Below are 24,071 nucleotides of genomic sequence, written 5' to 3'. Positions count from 1 at the left end.
CATCTTATGACACTACAACTCTCTATATATCAGTCTCTTATACAGCCGTTCAAAGTGATTATTATCATCGAGCAACTCTTCCACACCAAGAATCCTCTGTTGTGGTAATAGTGCAAGCGCTCAGTCTCGGCAGCGCGCTTGGAGGCTCCATGGACACAGACAGCTTCGCGCTTCGGTCCCAGTCCAGATCCGGGAAATGAGAAGATCCGCGCCAGGTTTTGGGGTGATCTTTTTTAAAAGCGCCTCACTTTTAAAGCTCTGAAAAACATAGGCTAGTACCTATGGATAGATAGGCAGCTGATGACCAGAGGAGCAGCGGGAGGCGACCACTCAGTCTGTAGAAAGTGAAATGATGCCTGAAGAACCGCTCAATCAGGGACAGTTGGATTAATGGGGGCAACTATTGTTTGGAAAATAATTTATTGGTTCAGATTTTTTTTGTGGATTTCTAATCGGGTCCATGTCAAAATGCCATTTGCCAAACGGATCGTGGAACCCCAGTTACTGTGCAGGCATTCAGTCCCGAAAGAAGAGAGTTTGGTTTTCGAGGATCTGTGTACGGTCAACAATGTGGCTCTGTCCCGGACCCTACGACAGCTTTCCGACCTGGCCCGGCACGCCTGCTCTCTCTTCCAGGAGCTGGAGAGCGATATCGTGTTTACCAACCAACGGGTCCGGGGACTGCAGAGTAAAGTCGGTAAACTTCAGCAGTCTATCTCCGGGTTAGACGCCAAGCAGGAGGCAGTACGTGAGTACACCACTTTCTACTACAGCTCAACCTTTTCTCCTTTGAGCCACAGCGTGCCATGTGTTCTCTGCGGTTCTGCGTAGCCAGCACATGGTCTTCTAATAAAAGCTACAACTCAGTGGGAAACATATTGGTGTCCAAATATTGAATCTGTAGCATTGATACGGAATGGTAATCAATATGACACAGTTGGTTCCATCATGTTCATGTTGCGACTGTATTGGTTTATTAAAAGCTTGGGTCTACGATATGGTCTGTTTGCATGTGTTCATGTGTTTCAATTCTATTCTGAGCGCAATTGATCGCTAGATTGGCATGTTGACTGTTTCGCGGTGATCATCATTTTAGGCAATGGCACCAGTTTATTGATAGCTGGCGTGGTGTACTCGCCATTTCAATGTTTTCATAACCAGGCTCTATCCATACATACTATGCTTTCAATCTAAATACGACAATGAGGTTAGTTTGCTGTCCTGAATTAGGGTTAGGTCCATGGTAACATAATGAGGCCATGTGGAGGGTTAGAGGGCTGAATTAGGGTTAGGTCCATCGTAACATAATGAGGGTAAGAGGGCTGGAGCAGCAGATGGGTCTTTTTGTTTGTTGTGTCAGATGTATTTTTCAGTTTAATTAAAGATTAGATTAAATGTACATTACACTGTTTTGTCAGTAATTTCAGTCCCAATCTATTGCATTTATTTTCAGACCTCATCAACATTTCAATGCAGGATGGAAAAGGGGTGTGAGGGAGTAACCAATCATTTCCTTGATACTGGCACAGCATGATGCTGTTGGCTTGTTAGTTTAATTTCTACACTCAAAAAAATCTGGGTTTGTTTGGATGACCCAACTGCTGGGATGTAGTAGGGTCATGCTTTCATTAAAAAGATCAAGGTTGGGGTGTTTTAATGCTGGGTTGTTCAGCTATGACGACTCCAACACCATTACGTCTGCAGATGACACAACAGTGGTAGGCCTGATCACAGACGACTACGAGAAAGCCTATAAGGAGGAGGTCGGAGACCTGGCCATGTGGTGCCAGAATAACAACCTATCCCTCAAAACGAGATTATTGTGGACTGCAGGAAAAGGAGGACCGAGCACGCCCCCATTCTCATCGATGGGGCTGTAGTGGAGCAGGTTGAGAGCTTCATGTTCCTTGGCGTCCACATCACCAACAAACTAACATTGTCCTTGCACACCAAGATAGTGGTGAAGAGGGCACAACAAAGCCTATCCCCCATCGGGAGACTGAAAAGATTCGGCATGGGTCCTCAGATCCTCAAAAAGTTCTACAGCTGCACCATCGAGAGCATGGTTGCATCACTGCCTGGTATGGCAACTGCTTGGCCTCCGACCGCAAGGCGCTACAGAGGGTAGTGTGTGCGGCCCAGTACATCACTGGGGCCAAGATTCCTGCCATCCAGGACCTCTATACCAGGCGATGTCAGAGGAAGGCCCTAAAAATGGTCAAAGACTCCAGCCACCCTAGTCATAGACTGTTCTCTCTGCTACTGCACGGCAAGCGGTACCGGAGTGCTAATTCTAGGTCCCAGACCTGAACAGCTTTTAAAATAGCTACCCAAACTATTTGCATAGTCACTTTAATAACTCTACCTACATGTACATATTACCTCAACTAACCGGTACCCTGCACATTGACTCTGTACCGGTACCCCCTATATATATATATATATATATATATATATATATAGTAAATGTCATTCCGGTTAATCTGTTCTGTTGTTTTGTAAAGATTGAACACTGACACTTTTGTAGCTTTAATGGTATACTTCAGGATTGGCAGTGAGGCCAGGTCTACCTACGGCGGCCTCTCTCAATAGTCCATGCTCGAGGGGTATGTACATAGTCAAAGCTTTCCTTAATTTTGTGTCCGTCACAGTGGTCAGGTATTCTGCCTCTGTGTCCTCTCTGTTTAGGGCCAAATAGCATTCTAGTTTGCTCTGTTTCTTTGGTAAATTCTTTCCAATGTGTCAAAGTGATTAACGTTTTGTTTTCTCATGATTTGGTTGGGTCTAATTGTGTTGCTATCCTGGGGCTCTGTGGGGTCTGTTTGTGAACAGAGCGTCAGGACCAGCTTGCTTAGGGGACTCTTCTCCAGGTTCATCTCTCTGCTGGTGATGGCTTTGTTATGGAAGGTTTGGGAATCACTTCCTTTTAGGTGGTTGTAGAATTTAACTGCTCTCTTCTGGATTTTGATAATTAGCGGGTATTGGCCTAAGTATGCTCTGCATTATTTGGTGTTTTACGTTGTACACGGAGGATATTCTTTCAGAATTCTGCATGCAGAGTCTCAATTTGGTGTTTCTCATTTGGTGAGCGGACCCCAGACCTCACAACCATAAAGGGCAATGGGTTCTATAACTGATTCAAGTATTTTTTTTTAGCCAGATCCTAATTGGTATGTTTCATTTTATGTTCGTTTTGATGGCATAGGAGGCCCTTCTTGCCTTGTCTCTCAGATGGTTCACAGCGTTGTGGAAGTTACCTGTGGTGCTGATGTTTAGGCCGAGGTATGTATGTATGTATAGTTTGTTGTGTGCTCCAGGGCAACGGTGTCCAGGTGGAATTTATATTTGTTGTCTTGGCAGCTACCCTTTTATGGAACACCATTATTTTAGTCTTAGAGATTTACTGTCAGGGCTCAGGTCTGTCAGGGCTCAGGTCTGTCAGGGCTCAGGTCTGTCAGGGCTCAGGTCTGTCAGGGCTCAGGTCTGTCAGGGCCCAGGTCTGTCAGGGCCCAGGTCTGTCAGGGCCCAGGTCTGTCAGGGCCCAGGGGCCCAGGTCTGTCAGGGCCCAGGTCTGTCAGGGCCCAGGTCTGACTGAATCTGTGCAGAAGATCTAGGTGCTGCTGTAGGCCCTCCTTGGTTGGTGACAGAAGCACCAGATCATCAGCAAGCAGTAGCCATTTGACTTCAGATTCTAGTAGGGTGAGGCTGGGTGCTGCAGACTTGTAGTGCCCTCGCCAATTCATTGATAAACAGTGCCGGAAAGTATTCAGACCCCTTGACTTTTTCTAAAATTTTGTTACATTACAGCCTCATTCTAAAAATGATTAAATCAGTCTACACTCTCACACACACACAATACCCCGTGATGACAAGGCAAAATCAGCTTTTTAGAAATTTTAGCAAATGTCAACAAAAAAAAAGAAGCTGAAATACCACATTTACATAAGTATTCAGACCCTTTAATCAGTACATTGTTGAAGAACCTTTTGGCAGCGATCACAGCCTTGAGTCTTCTTGGGTATGATGCTACAAGCTTAGCACACCTGTATTTGGGGAGTTTCTCCCATTCTTCTCTGCAGATGCTCTCAAGCTCTCAGGTTGGATCGGGAGCGTTGCTGTACAGCTATTTTCAGGTCTCTCCAGAGATGTTCGATCGGGTTCAAGTCTGGGCCCTGGCTGGGCCACTCAAGGACATTCAGAGACTTGTCCCGAAGCCACTCCTGCCTTGTTTAGGCTGTGTGCTTAGGGTCGGTGTCCCATTGGAAGGTCAACCTTCGCACTAGTCTGAGGTCCCGTGTGCTCTGGAGCCAAAATTGTATAATTTTCTCTACTTTATGCATATTGTTTTTATACTGAATTAGCAGATCTTCAACCAAAACCTAATTTTAGATGAAGGGAACTAGAAAATCGATCCAAGTCTGCTATCTTTAACTTGAAATATAAACATTATCTGGCTAATCACTTGCATGTGGACTTGAGCGATTGTTGAGACCTGTGATCATGTTCTATAGCCTAATGCCTGCTACAGTAAGGTTGTCATTATTAGTGAATGTGCAGTATGCATGGTTCTAGTTAAATTTGTAACAAAGGTTATTTTCATAGGCTGATCAGTGATTACTCCCAAAAAAAGCATGTTAAACTATTTTTATTTTATTTTTATAAAATAATTAAGGTTAATGGTTGTTGAAGGCTTATATTTAGCCAAGGTATAATTTTACAAACTCGGAATTCATTAGATTATTGCTAACTGTTTGAAATGCAGTGTATTTGATCTTTTAATTGTACGAAGCTTATTTAGAGAGAACATAAACATTTTTTAGATATATTGTGAATCGCCCACAAGTAAAAAAAAACCCAAAACAAATGGAGATCTGATTTTAGACCATATCACCCAGCTGTACTGGGAGGCTTATTAGAGGTATACATGAAAGTGATTTTTTATGTTTGAGCTGTTAGTGCAGGGTGAGCTGCACACAGCAGACTTCCTACTAGTGCACACCGCCTCAGTGCTAACAGTGTAACTCTGGTTCATAGGCACATGATTACTGCATACAATAGCTGTAGGATCAACAGAGGAATTCAGGGCAGCAGACGAGCAGTAGGGCCAGGGAGCAGGTGGGCAGGCAGCTAGGGGGGCAGGGGAGCAGGTGGGCAGGCAGCTAGGGGGGTAGGGGAGCAGCCTACCTGCTCCATCCTGTTCCCCTGCCTCCCTAACCCTGACCCACACTGCCTGCCTAACCCTGACCCATCCTGCCTCCCTATCCCTGCCTCCCTGACCCACCCACCCTGCCTGCCTAACCCTGACCCATCCTGCCTCCCTGACCCATCCTGCCTCCCTATCCCTGCCTCCCTAACCCTGACCCATCCTGTTTCCCTGCCTCCCTGACCCTAACCGTTCCCCTGCCTCCCTGACCCATCCTGCCTCCCTATCCCTGCCTCCCTGACCCATCCTGCCTCCCTGACCCTAACCGTTCCCCTGCCTGCCTAACCCTGACCCATCCTGCCTCCCTGACCCATCCTGCCTCCCCATCCCTGCCTCCCTAACCCTGACCCTAACTGTTCCCCTGCCTCCCTGACCCTAACTGTTCCCCTGCCTCCCTGACCCTAACTGTTCCCCTGCCTCCCTGACCCTAACTGTTCCCCTGCCTCCCTGACCCTAACTGTTCCCCTGCCTCCCTGACCCTAACTGTTCCCCTGCCTCCCTGACCCTAACTGTTCCCCTGGCTCCCTGACCCTAACTGTTCCCCTGCCTCCCTGACCCTAACTGTTCCCCTGCCTCCCTAACCCTGACCCGCCCGCCCGCCCACCCTGCCTGCTTAACCCTGACCCATCCTGCCTCCCTAACCCTGACCCATCCTCCCTAACCCTGAGCCATCCTCCCTAACCCTGACCCATCCTGCTTCCCTGACCCTAACCGTTCCCCTGCCTCCCTAACCCTGACACTGCCTGTTCCTCTGGGATGATGCGGTACCCCACAGATACTCCCCACATGGGAGGGGAAGAGTGGTGAGGTGGCAGGGCTTGTTTATGAAAGTGTTTAGTTTATATGTGTAAGGGTTTAGCTGGAGGACATGTTAGTCATTACTGCTACATTCCTGAGGCTCCTGGCAGACGGGTGAGCAGAGCAAGTGCTACTGCATGGTCCTCTCCTCCTAGAACCTGGTGTATATTTTCAGGACACAATCTGTAGCAAATAAATTGGCAAATTAACATGTTTTGTCCAGCAGGTTATGGTACACCTCGTGTGTATATAACAGACATGACTGTTCCTAATGCATGTTGAAGACCTTCCAAACTATTACTTCATCTCTGTTTGTTCTGTCTCCATGGGGACTGGAACACCTATTTTGTTGTTGTTGATTGTTAGTTGGGGAGGGAGGGGCTGTTTGCGCTGATTTGAACTTCTTTGTCCATAATGTTTCCCCCATCGTTTCCTATGACTGAAAAGAGCTTCTGGACATCAGAACAGCGATCACTAACCATGATTTGGATGAGGAATTCTACTTCAATGACTCAGCTGTGCAGGATATACTTCTCACCTGGGCCCTGATCCCCGACACTCTGAAGAGACCGTGATATGGAGGCCGATGTGTGGGTACCCTGCTGAAACTACAGAGGAGAGTAAATAATCTACCCTCTGTTCTATTGGCCAATGTACTGGAGAACCAACTGGCCTTCTAGGCAGAGTTGCAAAGAAAGAGCCATATCTCAGACTGGACAATAAAAGATTAAGATGGGCAAAATAATACAGACACTGGACTTGAGGAGCTCTGCCTGGAAGGCCAGCATCCCAGGGTCGCATTTTCACTGTTGACGTTGAGACTGGTGTTTTGCTGGTACTATTTAATGAAGCTGCCAGTTGAGGACTTGTGAAGCCTCTTTCTCAAACTAGACACTCTAATGTACTTGTCCTCTTGCTCAGTTGTGCACCGGGGCCTCACACTACTCTTTCTATTCTGGTTAGAGCCAGTTTGCTCTGTTTTGTGACGGGAGTAGTACACAGGGTTGTACGAGATCTTTAGTTTCTTGGCAATTTCTCGCATGGAATCGCCTTCATTTCTCAGAACAAGAATAGACTGACGAGTTTCAGGAGAAAGTTATTTGATTCTAGCAATTTTGAGCCTGTAATCGAACCCACAAATGCTGATGCTCCAGATACTCAACTAGTCTAAAGAAGGACAGTTTTATTGCTTCTTTAATCAGAACAACAGTTTTCAGCTGTGCTAGCATAATTGCAAAAGGATTTTCTAATGATCAATTAGCCTTTCAAAATTATAAACTTGGATTAGCTAACACAACGTGCCATTGGAACACAGGAGTGATGGTTTCTGATAATGGGCCTCTGTACTCCTATGTAGATATTCTATTTTTAAAAATCAGCTGGTTCCAGCAACAATAGTCATTTACAACATTAACAATGTCTACACTGTATTTCTGATCAATTTGATGTTATTTTAATGGACAACAAATTTGCTTTTCTTTCAAAAACACTGACATTTTTAAGTGACTCTAAACTTTTGTGTGTGGAAAAAATATATTTTTACACACACACCACTACATTGACACTCACACACATTGACATACAATACATATTTTTTGTTTCACTTTTATTTAACCAGGTAGGCCAGTTGAACAAGTTCTCATTTACAACTGCGACCTGGCCAAGAATGGAAAGCACTGCGACAAAAACAACACAGTTACACTTGGGATAAACAAAAGTATAGTCAATAACACGATATAAAAGGTCTAAATACAGTGTGTGCAAATGTAGTAAGATTAGGGAGGTAAGGCAATACATAGGCCAAAGAGGTGAAATAATTACAATTTAGCATTAACACTGGAGTGATAGATGTGCACATGATGTGCAAGTAGAGATTCTGGGGAGCAAAAAATAAATAACAATATGGGGCTGAGGTAGTTGGGTGTGCCATTTACAGATGGGCTGTGTACAGGTACAGTGATCAGTGAGCTACTCTGACAGCTGATGCTTAAAGTTAGAGGGAGATTCAAGACTCCAGCTCCAGTGATGTACATTTTTAAAAATGTATTTTGCAATTCGTTCCAGTCATTGGCAGCAGAGAACTGAAAGGAAAGGTGGCCAAAGGAGGTGTTGGCTTTGGGGATGACCAGTGAAATATACCTGCTGAAGCGTGGGCTACGGGTGGGTGTTGCTGTGGTGACCAGTGATCTAAGGTGGGGCTTTACCTAGCATAGCCTTATCGATGACCTGGAGTCAGTCCGGGCCAGCCAACGAGAGCATACAGGTCGCAGTGGATAGTATACAGGGCTTTAGTGACAAAACGGATGGCACTGTGATAGACTACATCTGAGTAGAGTGTTGGGGGCTATTTTGTAAACTACATCGCCTAAGTCGAGGATCGGTAGGATGGTCAGTTTTACGAAGGTATGTTTGGCAGCATGATTGAAGGAGACTTTGTTGTGAAATAGGAAGCCAATTCTAGATGTAATTTTGGATTGGGGATGCTTGATGTGAGTCTGTAAGGAGAGTTTACAGTCTAACCAGACACCTAGGTATTTGTAGTTGTCCACATATTTTACGTAAACCGTCCAGAGTAGTGATGCTAGTCGGGCGGGTGGGTGCGGGCAGCGATCAGTTGAAGAGCATGCATTTGGCTGTACTAGCATTTTAAGAGCAGTTGGAGGCCACGGAAGGAGAGTTAAATGGCATTGAAGCTCGTTTGGAGGTTAGTTAACACCGTGTCCAAAGAAGGGCCAGATGTATACAGAATGGTGTCGTCTGCGTAGAGGTGGATCAGAGAATCACCAGCAGCAAGAGCAACATCATTGATATATTTACATAGAAGAGAGTTGGCCCGAGAATTGAACCCTGTGGCACCCCCATAGAGACTGTCAGAGGTCCGGAAAACATGCCCTCCGATTTGACACACTGAACTCTCTGAGAAATAGTTAGTGGACCAGGCGAGGCAGTCATTTGAGAAACCAATGCTATTGAGTCTGCCAATAAGAATGCGGTGATTGACAGTCAAATGCCTCGGCCAGGTCGATGAAAATGGCTGCACAGTACTGTCGTTTATCGATGGCGGTTATGATATCGTTTAGGTACGGTGGGATTCGAAATGGTCAGTGATCTGTTTAACTTGGCTTTCGAAGATTTTAGGCAGGGCAGGATGGATATACAGTTGAAGTCGGAAGTTTACATACACCTTAGCCAAATACATTTAAACTCAGTTTTTCACAATTCATGACATTTAATCCTAGTAAAATTTCCGTCTTAGGTCAGTTAGGATCACCACTTCATTTTAAGAATGTGAAATGTCAGAATAATATTCTAATTATTTATTTCAGCTTTTATTTCTTTCAACACATTCCCAGTGGGTCAGAAGTTTACATACACTCAATTAGTATTTGGTAGCATTGCCTTTAAACTGTTTAACTTGGGTCAAACATTTCAGGTAGCCTTCCACAAGCTTCCCACAATAAGTTGGGTGAATTTTGGCCCATTCCTCCTGACAGAGCTGGTGTAACTGAGTCAGGTTTGTAGGCCTCCTTGCTCGCACACGCTTTTTCAGTTTTGCCCACAAATTTTCTATAGGATTGAGGTCAGGGCTTTGTGATGGCCACTCCAATACCTTGACTTTGTTGTCCTTAAGCCATTTTGCCACAATTTTGGAAGTATGCTTTGGGTCATTGTCCATTTGGAAGAACCATTTGCGACCAAGCTTTAACTTCCTGACTGATGTCTTCAGTTGTTGCTTCAATATATCCACATAATTTTCCTGCCTCATGATGCCATCTATTTTGTGAAGTGCACCAGTCCCTCCTGCCGCAAAGCACCCCCACAACATGATGCTGGCACCCCCGTGCTTCACGGTTGGGATGGTGTTATTCGGCTAGCAAGCCTCCCTCTTTTTCCTCCAAACATAACAATGGTCATTATGGCCAAACAGTTCTATTTTTGTTTCATCAGACCAGAGGACATTTCTCCAAAAAGTACAATCTTTGTCCCCATGTGCAGTTGCAAACCTTTTGTACCTGTTTCCTCCAGCATCTTCACAAGGTCCTTTGCTGTTGTTCTGGGATTGATTTGCACTTTTCGCACCAAAATACGTTCATCTCTAGGATACAGAAGTCGTCTCCTTCCTGAGCGGTATAATTGCTGTGTGGTCCCATGGGGTTTATACTTGCGTGCTATTGTTTGTTCAAATGAACGTGGTACCTTCAGGCATTTGTAAATTGCTCCCAAGGATGAACCAGACTTGTGGCGGTTTACAATATTTTTTCTGAGGTCTTGGCTGATTTTCTTTTGATTTTCCCGTGATGACAAGCAAAGAGGCACTGAGTTTGAAGGTAGGCCTTGAAATACATCCACAGGTACACCTCCAATTGACTCAAATCATGTCAATTAGCCTATCAGAAGCTGCTAAAGCCATGACATCATTTTCTGGCATTTTCCAAGCTGTTTAAAGGCACAGTCAACTTAGTGTATGTAATCTTCTGACCCACTGGAATTGTGATATAATTCACTGTAAGTGAAATAATCTGTCTGTAAACAATTGCTGGAAAATGACTTGTCATGCACAAAGTAGATGTCCTAACCGACTTGCCAAAACTATATTTTGTTAACAAGAAATTTGTGGAGTGGTTGATACACTTGGGTTGGCGTTATTAAAACTTGTTTATGTAAACCTCCGACTTCAACTGTAGGTCTGTAACAGTTTGGGTATAATGTGTCTCCCCCTTTTAAGAGGGGGATGACCGCGGCAGTTTTCCAATCTTTGGGGATCTCAGACAATACAAAAGAGGTTGAACAGGCTATTAATAGGGGTTGCAACAATTTCGGCTGATAATTTTAGAAAGAGAGGGTCCAGATTGTCGAGCCCAGCTGATTTGTAGGGATCCAGATTTTGCATCTCTCTTTTAGAACATCAGCTGTCTGGATTTGGGTGAGGGGGGGGGGGCTTGGGCCAGTTGCTGTGGGGGGTGCAGAGCTGGGGATGGGGTAGCCAGGTGGAAAGCATGGTCAGCCGTAGAGAAATGCTTATTGAAATGCTTGATTATCGTATATTTATCTGTGGTGACAGTGTCTCCTAGCCTCAGTGCAGTGGGCAGCTGGGAGGAGGTGCTCTTATTCTCCATGGACTTTAGTGTCCCAAAACTTTGGAATTAGTGCTACAGGAGGCACATTTCTGTTTGAAAAAGCTAGCCTTTCCTAGCTGACTGTGTATATTGGTTCCTGCCTTCCTTGAAAAGTTGCATGTCGCGAGGGCTATTCGATGCTAATGCAGAACGCCACAGGATATTTTTGTGCTGGTCAAAGGCAGTCAAGCCTGGGGTGAACCAAGGGCTATATCTGTTCTTAGTTCAACATTTTTTGAATGGGGCATGCATATTTAAGATGGCGAGGAAAGCACTTTTGAAGAGCAACCAGGCATCCTCTACTTACGGGAAGAGGTCAATATCCTTCCAGAATATCCGGGCCAGGTCGATTAGAAAGGCCTGCTCGCTGAAGTGTTTTAGGGAGCGTTTGACAGTGATGAGGGGTGGTCGTTTGATCACGGACGCAGGCAATGAGGCAGTGATCATGAGATCCTGGTTGAAGACAGCAGAGGTGTATTTAAAAGGCAAGTTGTTCAGGAGGATATCTGAGGGTGCCCATGGTTATGGATTTGGGTTGATGTTGCGCTGTGCAGACTGGCAGCTATTGACCGAGCTGAGGCTGGCTGGTGTCCGAGTTAACGGTGAAGACCGTTAAAAAAGAGATGATTATTTACCAATTTCACGGGACAAGAGAAAACGCACGTCCGACTGCTACAGAATCTTGTCCCAGCGCTATGCCCCCTGTCCCAGCGCTATGCCCCCTCTGTCCCAGCGCTATGTCCCAGCGCTATGCCCCCTGTCCCAGCGCTATGTCCCAGCGCTATGCCCCCTGTCCCAGCGCTATGCCCCAGCGCTATGCCCCTGTCCCAGCGCTATGCCCCAGCGCTATGCCCCCTGCCCCAGCGCTATGCCCCCTGTCCCAGCGCTATGCCCCCTGTCCCAGCGCTATGTCCCTGACCCTGTCCCAGCGCTATGTCCCTGACCCTGTCCCAGCGCTATGTCCCTGACCCTGTCCCAGCGCTATGTCCCTGACCCTGTCCCAGCTCTATGGGAAGAGGGCACGACAAAGCCTATTCCCCCTCAGGAAGCCTATTCCCCCTCAAGACACTAAAGTTTTGGCAAGGGTCCTCAGATACTCAAAAGGTTCTACAGCTGCAACACAGAGAGCATCCTGACTTGTTTTTACCCCCAAGCCATAAGACTCCTGAACAGGTAATCAGATGGCATACTACCCCAATCAGCCTGAATAACTGGTGCCTGTACTTTATGTAGCCTCACTACTGTTGTTTTTTATTTCTTTACCTACCTACTGTTCACCTAATACCTTTTTTGCGCTGTTGGTTAGAGCCTGTAAGTAAGCATTTCACTGTGAGGTCTTCACCTGTTGTATTCGGCGCACGTGACAAATAAACATTGATTTGATGTCCCAGTCAGTCCCAACGCTGTGCCCTAGCCCCCCAGTCCCAACGCTGTGCCCTAGCCCCCCAGTCCCAACGCTGTGCCCTAGCCCCCCAGTCCCAACGCTGTGCCCTAGCCCCCCAGTCCCAACACTGTGCCCTAGCCCCCCAGTCCCAATGCTGTGCCCTAGCCCCCCAGTCCCAACGCTGTGCCCTAGCCTGTTAGGCCTGGGGCCATGAGCCCAGACTATAGCTGGATAAGCCTGGTTGTCCAGCCAACCTGACATCTTAGAGAGAGAGAGAGACCATTTTTAACGTACAAGTTTTCAGTCATTAATATCACATTAGTACAACTGTTTTTTGTTTTTTTCTTCAATGAGCAAATAACTTAAGAGCCAAAACAGTATTGCCTAAGACAGTGGTTGAGTTTACATCACTTAACAGCTGTACATAGTCTATCGGTTAACAGCCCACCCATTTTTACCTACCTCATCCCCATACTGTTTTTATTTATTTACTTTTCTGCTCTTTTGCACACCAATATCTCTACCTGTACATGACCATCTGATCATTTATCACTTCAGTGTTAATCTTCAAAATTGTAATTATTTGCCTACCTCCTCATGCTTTTTGCACACAATTGTTAATTGTTTACTCCATGTGTAACTCTGTGTTGTCTGTTCACACTGCTATGCTTTATCTTGGCCATGTCGCAGTTGCAAATGAGAACTTGTTCTCAACTGGCCTACCTGGTTAAATAAAGGTGAAATAAAAAATTAAAAAAACATTATGTTGCTAGTACTGTTTAGTAGAGACATAGTGGGACTAAGAAAAGTGGGACAATAAATGTTTGACTACAGGATATTCTACCTGAGTGAACAGTACCTCAGTGATTCTTCTGTTACCTGATTCCTCTGTTGGAGGGACTGTTTCAAGATGGAGTGGCGATAGTCTGAGAACTTAGCGCTTGAAATTATGCCAGTATTGTACAGCTTATTCTCCAGAGTTATTTTGGCAAACAGTCAGACTTTGTGCACCAGTGAGTATCAGGGAAGAATGGTTAAATAACCCCGCTACTCAGCCTGGAGCTAGAAGAACAGAGGTGGGTTTTAATAGCCTGTGATGGCTCTGTCCTAGGTGGAGAACATAGCTGTATTGTTAAGATGAGCTTGTTTTCATATACTTCGGAAAAAAATGATATGAACCAATGAGTGACTAGTTTTATAACAACTGATTTCCTGAATGTGTTGCTATATAATTTCTAACAGCAGTTCATATTGAGTTAGTGTGTTTTAGGTTTATTGCACATCAGAGAAGCATGAAATATAAAACTGAATGGAGACTGTATTTGCCTTCTAACCAGGACCATCTGTGAGGTGTAAGAGTTAAAGAACAGCCCTGATATGAGTCTTTTTGAACCACAGTCTTCTCTCAGTGCTTTTATAGAAAGCTTTCTACTATTCATTTCATGTTGTGAGATTTAGTGTTCTCTGGAGCTTTATTGGGGTTTCAGAGTCACCCAGGAGAATATGTTATTGGAAACGTTTGTTTCCTGATGTTGACTCATTTCTGGGAACTGTGGTACTGTTGACCTGTTGCGTCACAGGGCTGACAGAGGGGCCGGGCCAGGTCGGCTTTACTCTTATTCCAGAGAGAACTCCTGCAGTCAACCTCTGAAAAAGATGATAGTTGGACACAGGCTGCCTTGGAAAGTACCTGGGGGTGTGGTGTTGTGTAGTTAGAGCAACATGTTAGTTCCCCACGTGGGCCTCTGTGGAGAAACGGATAAACCTGGCAGATTTCCCAATATGGTGCTGTGTTCCACCAAAACAGAGCACTGAAATGCTAAAACACTGGGACGGGTTCTTTCGTTATTAGCAGGACTTTCATTTTGTTCCAGCCCTCCTTATTATCTCCACAATACCACTGAAGAAGAACGAGACCAGCCCTGTGTCTTTGTTATTATGGTCCTTATCCTCTGGCTACTGCTTGGCCAGACATCTTTATGATTTCATACTGGGTAAAAGGCCTGGATGTTTCAGCTATAGAGGTTGTGTCATGAAGATGACAATGGTTCCAAAATCTGCTCGCTGACTCAGACGTTTTTTGTTTTTCTCCATACATACTGTAGCAAACAAGTGTTAAATAGACTGAACAAAAATAGAAACACAACATGCAAACATTTCTAAGATTTACAGTTCATATAAGGACATCAGTCAATTGAAAGAAAATCATTAGGTCCTAATCTATGGATTCTCACGACTGGGAAAACATACCTATTTACTCACCAGCCTCAACCCATTTACTCACCAGCCTCAACCCATTTACTCACCAGCCTCAACCCATTTACTCACCAGCCTCAACCCATTTACTCACCAGCCTCAACCCATTTACTCACCAGCCTCAACCCATTTACTCACCAGCCTCAACCCATTTACTCACCAGCCTCAACCCATTTACTCACCAGCCTCAACCCATTTACTCACCAGCCTCAACCCATTTAGTCACCAGCCTCAACCCATTTAGCTTCACCAGGGAGAGATGGAGCCGACAGATGGGGCAGCTCTGCTTCTAGCTCTTAAGCAACTTTGCAGTGTTTTTATTTTATTTTTTATTTCTTACATTATTAGCCCAGAAATGAGTTATTTCATACAACTGGAAATAACTTTCGGATATCAGAGCAGCAGTAACTCACCAGAATTACAACCAGGAATACGACTTTCCCGAATTGGATCCTTTGTTCGTACCCTCCAGGGCATTTGAACTGATTCCAGAGGCTGATCCAAAACACTGGTGGAGGAGAAGAGGTATTCGGAGTGGACTCCTATTCCGACTCATGAGGCACTCACTTCACCCACCGCTTCAGAGTATATTACTCGCTAATGTTCAGTCTATGGATAATAAAGTTGATGAACTCAGGGCGAGGATCTTCTTCCAGAGAGACATCAGGGATTATAACATGCTCTGTTTCACGGAAACATGGCTCTCTCAGGAATAAAGATCTCTCTGGGAAGAAGGGCCGGGGTGTATGCTTCATGATTTAACTACTCATGGTGTAACATACAGGAATTTAAGTCCTTTTGTTCACCCGACCTAGAATACCTCGCAATCAAATGCTGACCGTATTACCTCCCAAGAGAATTATCTTCGGTTATAGTCACAGCCGTGTATATTCCCCCCTCAAGCCGATAGCATGACGGCCCTCAAGGAACTACACTTGACTATGCAAACCACACATCCTGAGGCAGCATTTATTGTAGCTGGGGATTTTAACAAAGCTAATCTGAGCAATACGCTACTGAAGTTCTACAAACACATTGACTTTAGCACTCGCTCTGAGAGCATGGGACCACTGCTACTCATCTTATTGAAATGCCTACAAGGCCCTCCCCTGCCCTCCCTTCAGAAAATCTGATCGACTCCATTTTGCTCCTCCATTCCTATAGGCAGAAATTCAAACCGGAAGTACCCGAGCTACGGACCATTCGAAGCTGGTCCGACCAATCAGAATCAGTGCTTCAAGATTGTTTTGATTCCGCAGATTGGGATATGTTCTGAGTAGCCTCTGGGAATAATATCGACGAATACGGTGACTGAGTTTATCAGGAAATGTATAGGAGATTTTGTGCCCACAGACTATTAAACCTACCCAAACCAGAAACCATGGATTGATGTCAGCATTCACAAAACTGAAAGCACGAACCACTGCCATGGCTAAGGTGACTGGGAATATGGCCAAATACAAACGGTATAGTTATTCCCTCCGTACATCACAGGCAAAACGTCAGGACAAAGTGGAGTCGCAATTCAACGGCTCTGACACGAGACGTAGGTGCCAGGGACTTCAGATAATCACAACTACAAAGGGAAAACCAGCCACGTTGCGGACAGTCTTGCTTCCGGATAAGCTAAACAACTTTTTGCCTGCTTTGAGGATAACACAATACCACCGACACGGCCAACTACAAAGGACTGTGGGCTCTCCTTATCTGTGGCCGACGCGAGTAAAACATTTTAAATGTGTTAACCCTCGCAAGGCTGCCCACCCAGACAGAATCCCTAGCCACATCCTAAGAGCATGCACAGACCACCGGGCTGGAGTGTTTACGGATATATTCAATCTCTCCCTGTCCCAGTCTGCTGTCCCCACTTGTTTCAAGATGTCTACCATTGTTCCAGTACCCAAGAAAGCAAAGGTAACTGAACTAAATGACTATATCCCCGCAGCACTCACTTCTGTCATAAAGTGCTTTGAGAGACTAGTCAACAATCATATAACCTCCACCCTACCTGTCACCCTAGACCCACTTCAATTTGCTTACCACCCCAATAGATCCACAGACGGTGCCATCGCACTGCACACTACCCTATCACATCTGAACAAGAGGAATACATATGTTAGAATGCTGTTCATTGACTACAGCTCAGCATTCAACACCATAGTACCCTCCAAGCTCATCAAGCCGGAGGCCCTGGGTGTGAACCCCGCTCTGTGCAACTGGGTCCTGGACTTCTTGACGGGCCGCCCCCAGTGGTGAAGGTAGGAAACGACACCTTTAGTGATCCTCAACACAAGGGCCCCACAAGGGTGTGTTCTGAGCCCTCTCCTGTCCTCCCTGTTCACCAATGACTGAGTGGCCATGCACGCCTCCAACTCAATCATCATTGCAAATGCGGGGCTCTCCAGAGGGTGGTGCGGTCTGCCAAACGCTTCAACTACCTGCCCTCGAGGACACCTATAGCAACCGATGTCACAGGAAGGCCAAAAAGATCAAGGACAACAACCACCCGAATCATTGCCTGTTAACCCCGCTATCATCCATTAGGTGAGGTCAGTACAGGTAAATCAAAGCTGGGACCGAGAGACTGAAAAACAGCTTCTATCTCAAGGCCATCAGACTGTTAAATAGCCGTCGCTAGCACCTTAGAGGCTTCTGCCCTATATACATAGACTTGAAATCACTGGCCACTTTAATAATATTTACATATGTTGCATTACTCAACTCGTGTATTTTGTATTCTGTTCTACTGTATTTTATTCTATGCCGCTCCAACATTTATCTTCCAAATATTTATATTCTTAATTAATTAAGAATGGGTTCTTAACTGACTTGTCTAGTTAAATGTAACATGTATTCCCTTACTTTGCATTTGTGTGTATTGTTAGATATTACTACACTGTTGGAGCCAGAAACAAGCATTTCGCTACACCACCTGCAACAACGTCTGCTGAACACGTGAACAATAACAATTTGATTTGACTAATCTCAACCTCAAGCCCTTTAGTTACAGACCCATTTAGTCAGCAGCCTCAACCTCCTCAACCCATTTAGCATGTATACAGTTGAGGTCAGAAGTTTTACATACACCTTAGCCAAATACTTTTAAACTCAGTTCTTCACAATTCCTGACATTTAATCCTAGTAAGAATTCCCTGTTTTAGGTCAGTTAGGATCAACACTTTATTTTAAAGATGTGAAATGTCAGAATAATAGTAGAGAGAATTATTTATTTCAGCTTTCATTTCTTTCATCACATTCCCAGTGGGTCAAAAGTTTACATACACTCAATTAGTATTTGATAGCATTGCCTTTAAATGGTTTAACTTGGGTCAAACGTTTCGGGTATCCTTCCACAAGCTTCCCACAATAGGTTGGGTGAATTTTGGCCCATTCCTCCTGACAGAGCTGGTGTAACTGAGTCAGGTTTGTAGGCCTCCTTGCTCGCACATGCTTTTACAGTTCTGCCCACAAATATTCTATAGGACTGAGGTCAGGGCTTTGTGATGGCCACTCCAATACCTTGACTTTGTTGTCCTTAACGTCTTAGTGACGGGGCAGTATTTTCACGTCCGGATGAAATACATGGCCAAATTCAACTGCCTGCAACTCATCCCCAGAAGATAAGATATGCATATTATTAGTAGATTTGTATAGAAAACACTCGGAAGTTTCTAAAACTGATTGAATTATGCCTGTGAGTATAACATAACTTATTTAGCAGGCGAAACCCAGAGGACAAACCATTTGAGATTGACCTCAACAACAAAAACACTCTTCAATGTGTTTTCAGTGGGAATCCAGATTTCTAAGGGCCCTTCTTGCCGTTCCTATCGCTTCCACTGGATGTCAACAGTCTTTAGAAATTGGTTGTTTTTTCCGTTGTGTAATGAAGTATGGCAATCTTGAACAAGGGTCACTTGAAGTGTACTGTTAGATAGCGGCGCGTGACCAGAAAGCTAGCTACAGTTTTGTTTTCCTCCTGTATTGAACAATTCTTCAATTTATTGATTAAATATGTTAAAAAATACCTACAGTTGTATTACAAAAGTAGTTTGAAATGTTTTGGCAAAGTTTACAGGTAACTTTTGAGATATTTTGTTGTGCAAGTTGGAACCGGTGTTTTTCTGGATCAAACGCGCCAAATAAATGGAGATTTATATATCGACGGAATTAATCAAACAAAAGGACCATTTGTGATGTTTATGGGACATATTGGAATGCCAACAAAAGAAGCTCGTCAAAGGTAAGGCATGAATTGTATTTTTATTTCTGTGTTTTGTGTCGCTCCTGCAGGGTTGAACTATGCTTCTCTCTCTTTGTTTACTATGGTGTTATCCTCAGATAATAGCATTGTTTGCTTTCGCCGAAAAGCCTTTTTGTTTACTGGATTCACAACAAGTGTAGCTTTAATTTGCTATCTTGCATGTGTGATTTCATGAAAGTTTGATTTTTATAGGAATTTATTTGCATTTTCTCTGGCTTTTGGCCAGGTGGGACGCTACCGTCCCACATATCCCAGAGGTTAAGCCATTTTGCCACAGCTTTGGAAGTACGCTTGGGCTCATTGTCCATTTTGAAGACATATAATTTTCCCCCCTCATGATGCCATCTATTTTCTGACTTGCACCAATCCCTCCTGCAGCAAAGCACCCCACAACATGATGCTGCCACCCCCGTGCTTCACGGTTGGGATGGTGTTCTTCGGCTTGCAAGCCTCCCCTTTGTCCTCCAAACATTACGATGGGCAAAAGGTTCTATTTTTGTTTCATCAGACCAGAGGACATTTCTCCAAAAAAGTATGATCTTTGTCCCCATATGCAGTTGCAAACTGTAATCTGACTTTTTTTATGGCGGTTTTGGAGCAGTGGCTTCTTCTTTGCTGAGTGGCCTTTCAGGTTCTGTCGCTATAGGACTTGTTTTACTGTGGATTATAGATACTTTTGTACCTGTTTCCTCCAGCATCTTCACAAGGTCCTTTGCTGTTGTTCTGGGATTGATTTGCACTTTTCGCACCAAAATACGTTCATCTCTAGGAGACAGAATGCGTCTCCTTCCTGAGCGGTATCATGGCTGCGTGGTACCTTCAGGCATTTGGAAATTGATTCCAAGGATGAACCAGACTTGTGGAGGTCAACAATTTTTTTTCTCTCCCTGAGGTCTTTGCTGATTTTCTTTTGATTTTCCCATGACGTCAAGCAAAGAAGCATGGCGTTTGAAGGTAGGCCTTGAAATACATCCACAGGTACACCTCCAATTGACTCTAAAGCCTTGATATCATTTTCTGGAATTTTCCAAGTTGTTTAAAGGAACAGTCAATTTAGCGTATGTAAATCGCGCAACATTTCAACGTCCTGCTACTCATGCCAGGAATATAGTATATGCATAGGATTAGTATGTGTGGATAGAAAACACTCTGAAGTTTCTAAAACTGGTTAAATAATGTCTGTGACTATAACAGAACGTGAACAGCAAGCGAAATCCCAAGAAAAACCTGGTCACAAAAACCACAGAAAAGTATTAATCCGCCAGTCTCTGAATTGTTTATTGCAAGCAAAAATATATAACGGTGAGGTTGCAGTTCCTACAACTTCCACACGATGTCGCCAGTACTGGCATTTTCATTGGTTAAAATCCTTTGTGGAATGAGAAGTAGATCCTTCCTTTCGTCCAGTATACAGGAAGAGACTTTTGGGAGAGAGAAACGACATCGTTTTCTAGAGTAGCTGCTATTGAATACAGATCGCCCAGTGATCAATTTGATCGATTATTAACGTTTACAAATACCTAAAGTTGGGTTACAAAAGTAGTTTGAAGTGTTTTGTCAAAGAATATAGGCAACTTATTTAATTTTAAAAAATGACGTTGCGTTTTGGAACAGAGCTTTTGGATGGATCAGACGGGCTATATAAATTGATATTTTGGGTATACATGGACGGATTTAATCGTGAAAAAGACCCAATTGTGATGTTTATGGAACATATAGGAGTGCCAACAAAGAATCTCAAAGGTAATGAATGTTTTATATTTTATTTCTGCGTTTTGTGTAGCGCCGGCTACGCTAATTATTTTGTTTACGTCCCCTTCAGGTATTTTGGGGTGTTGCATGCTATCAGATAATAGCTTCTTATGCTTTTGCCGAAAAGCATTTAAAAAATCTGACATGTTGGCTAGATTCACGAGTGTAGCTTTAATTCAGTACCCTGCATGTGTGTTTTAATGAAAGTTTGAGTTTTATCGAGTAATATTAGCATTTGGCATTGCGCACTTCCATTTCCTGTTGACTAGGTGGGATGCTAGCGTCTCACACGTCTCTAAGAGGTTATTAAGTCAGACTTATTTTAGTATTAATTGGAATGCCATCAGAGGATGGACTGTTTAAAGTAAGACCGGAATGGAGCCCAAGCCTCATCAAACAGTTTGGGGTTCCCACGTGAATTGAATTGAATTTTTTCTAGTTTCAGAGAGCACAACACATCCCTCACCCAATATTTATAAGATGGGGGAGCTGCCATCTTCCAGTTCTGTAGTATTAGCCATCTAGCTAAAAGAGTATAAGCAACAGTGTCCGACTGGATTCTTGATAGGGGGGTACCCATGGGCAGTACTCCAAAAAGGGCTGTAAGGGGAGACGGATCTATAACAGTGTCATATATATCAGAGAAACATTTAAATATTAATTCCCAGAAACCTGACAGTTTATGACAGCCCCAAAACATATGCAACAGTGTGGCTGGTTCCACTTTACATCTGACACAGGTAGGATCAAAATCAGAGAATATTCTTCCAAGTTTGGCCCCCGACCAGTGGATACGGTGAACCACCTTGAATTGAATGAGGCTGTGTCTAGTGCTAAAAGAGGACGAGTGCACCCTGTGCAGCACAGATTCCCAGGCGTCTTCCAAGTTCCTCCCCCAAATCCTTTTCCCATCGAGTCTTTAAAGGCACCAGAGAAGGGTTCTGTAGGTCATGAATGATTGCATATACATCTGAAATTGCACCTCTAGGAAGCTTGTTCAGCTCCAAGATGCTCTCTATAGCAGTATTCGCAGGCCTATTGGGAAATCCAGGTGTGTTAGCCCTGACAAAGTTTCTAGTCTGGAGATAGCGGAAAAAGTGGGATTGGGGGAGATTGAACTTTTCCTGCAGCTGAGAAAAAGAGGCAAATGTATCATCAAAGAATAATTGGGCTAGCGAGGAAAGGCCTAGTGAGTGCCAAATGCCAAAAGCCCCATCATTCAAAGATGGAGGAAATAAAATGTTCTGATTGATTGGGCCTGATAGAGAAAAGCCTCGGAGGCTAAAGGCTAAACGGAACTGATTCCAAATTTTAAGAGACTGCTTTACAATTGGGTTGGCACACCTTTTGCCTAGGGACACTGGGAGGGACGAGCACAGCACAGAGGAAAGTGCTGCGGGTTTACACGATTCAGACTCCATCTGGGCCCAGAGTGGTCTAGGGCCAGTAGGATCAGTCTGCAGCCAGTACAGAACGGCTCTGAAATTTGCAGCCCAGTAGTATGTCTGAAAATTTGGTAAAGCTAAATCCCCCAATGACCTAGGCTTCTGTAAATGTTTTCTAACAATCGGTGGTACCTTGCCATCCCAAATAAAATGCATGAATGTTTGATCCAGTGAAATAAAAAAAGGTTTTGGAATAAAAATGGGTAAACATTGAAATAAAAATTTGGGCCATTCATTCATTCATTTTAATGACATTAATCCTTCCGATAAGAGAAAGGGGTAGCGAATTCCAAAAAGTAAAAGATTGTTTCAATCTGTCTACTAGAGCAACAAAGTTTTCCTGAAACAAATTTGAATATTTCCTTGTCACTTTTACTCCCAAGTAAGTGAATTGATCCCGGACAATCCTAAACTGAGAACTTGTGAAAGAGCACTTTTTAAAGCAACCTTGTTTACCGGAAAGAGCTCACTCTTGCCTAGATTCAGCTTGTACCCTGAGATTGATCCAAACTTTTTAAGAACAGATAGAGCACATGGCAATGAGGTATCGGGGTTGGAGATAAACAAAAGGAGGTTGTCAGCATATAGCGAGACTTTCTGCTCCCAGCCCGCCCTGATTATGCCTTGAATGGCATCATTAGAGCGTAGTGCAATGGCGAGAGGCTCGATTGCCAAAGCAAACAACAAGGGGGAGAGTGGGCAACCCTGTCTGGATCCGCGGTGCAAGGGAAAATAGTCAGAGGACAAGTTATTGGTCCGTACCGAAGCCATGGGGGAAAAATAAAGAATCTTTATCCACGCAATGAATTTGGGGCCAAAGCCAAATCTATAAAGGGCAGCTGTTAGGTAATCCCACTCAACGCGGTCAAACGCTTTTTCGGCATCAAGTGAGACCACCACCTCCGGGTCCTCCGACGCTGGGGAGTACAGTATATTCATAAGGCGCCTAATATTGAAAAATAAATGCCTATTTCTCACAAAGCCAGTCTGGTCAGAGTGTATTACTTGGTGCAGCAAGCCTTCCATACGGATGGCTAAAAGCTTAGCTAGGATTTTGTAATCACAGTTTAAAAGCGAGATTGGGCGATAGGATCCACATTCCAGGGGGTCTTTGTTTTTCTTTAGTAGTAATGAAATTGATGCCTGATAAAGACTAGGCGGCAGATTTGAAGTATTGAGGCACTCTGCAAATAGTCGGGACAAGAATGGGCAAAGCAGACCAGAAAACGTCCTGTAAAATTTGGTTGGAAAACCGTCCGGACCCGGTGATTTACCACTTTTCATTGCGGACACTGCTGTTGCAATCTCCTCAAGCGTAAATTCTTCTTCTAGACAGTCATGGGAGTCTGTATCAATTGAAGGCATATTCAAGCCATTAAAGAAGGAGTCAATCAGCGAAGGGTCTTGAGGGGATTCAGAGGTGTATAGCGCAGAGTAAAATTGTTTAAATTGATCATTGATCTCTTTATGTATAACTGTGGTGGCACCAGACGGGGTCCTTATTTGTGGGATTAAACGTGATTTACGGATCTGATGCGCAAGGAGTTTACTGGCCTTGTCGCCTTGTTCATAGACTTTGTATCGAGCTCGCAAGAGTAACTGTTCAGCTTGCCTGGTAGAAAGCTCATCAAATTCAGATTGGAGTAGTTGGCGCTCTTTATGCAGATCAGAGGAAGGATCCGTAGCATACTTCTCATCCAATGTGGCTATGGACTCGCTCAGGTCCCGAAGTCGCTGGGAGCGAACTCTGTTTTGTTTGGCTGTATAAGAAATAATTTGGCCACGTAGGTATGCTTTTATTAGACTCCCATATGGTAGAGCAGGACATACCTGGTGTTGAATTAGTTTCTAG

The 24,071-nt window shown here is 44.3% G+C and overlaps 1 protein-coding gene across 1 annotated transcript in view; it reads left to right on the top strand.

Annotated features, from left to right (window-relative positions):
* Window positions 1-277: 277 nt before the first annotated feature.
* The window catches only part of LOC139411553 (actin remodeling regulator NHS-like), a 100,581-nt gene continuing 76,787 nt past the window's right edge, over window positions 278-24,071 (top strand). Inside the window, exon 1 of the mRNA XM_071158085.1 lies at window positions 278-748. Coding sequence (XP_071014186.1) covers window positions 391-748 — 358 coding nt within the window. The 5' untranslated portion in view covers window positions 278-390. The remainder of the gene's footprint in view (window positions 749-24,071) is intronic.

The sequence above is a fragment of the Oncorhynchus clarkii genome, chromosome 1 (genome assembly GCF_045791955.1).
Source record: "Oncorhynchus clarkii lewisi isolate Uvic-CL-2024 chromosome 1, UVic_Ocla_1.0, whole genome shotgun sequence".
NCBI classification, from domain to species: domain Eukaryota; kingdom Metazoa; phylum Chordata; class Actinopteri; order Salmoniformes; family Salmonidae; genus Oncorhynchus; species Oncorhynchus clarkii.
The sequence above is the reverse complement of the archived record's forward strand: the minus strand, read 5'-3'. Positions and strand labels throughout refer to the sequence as shown.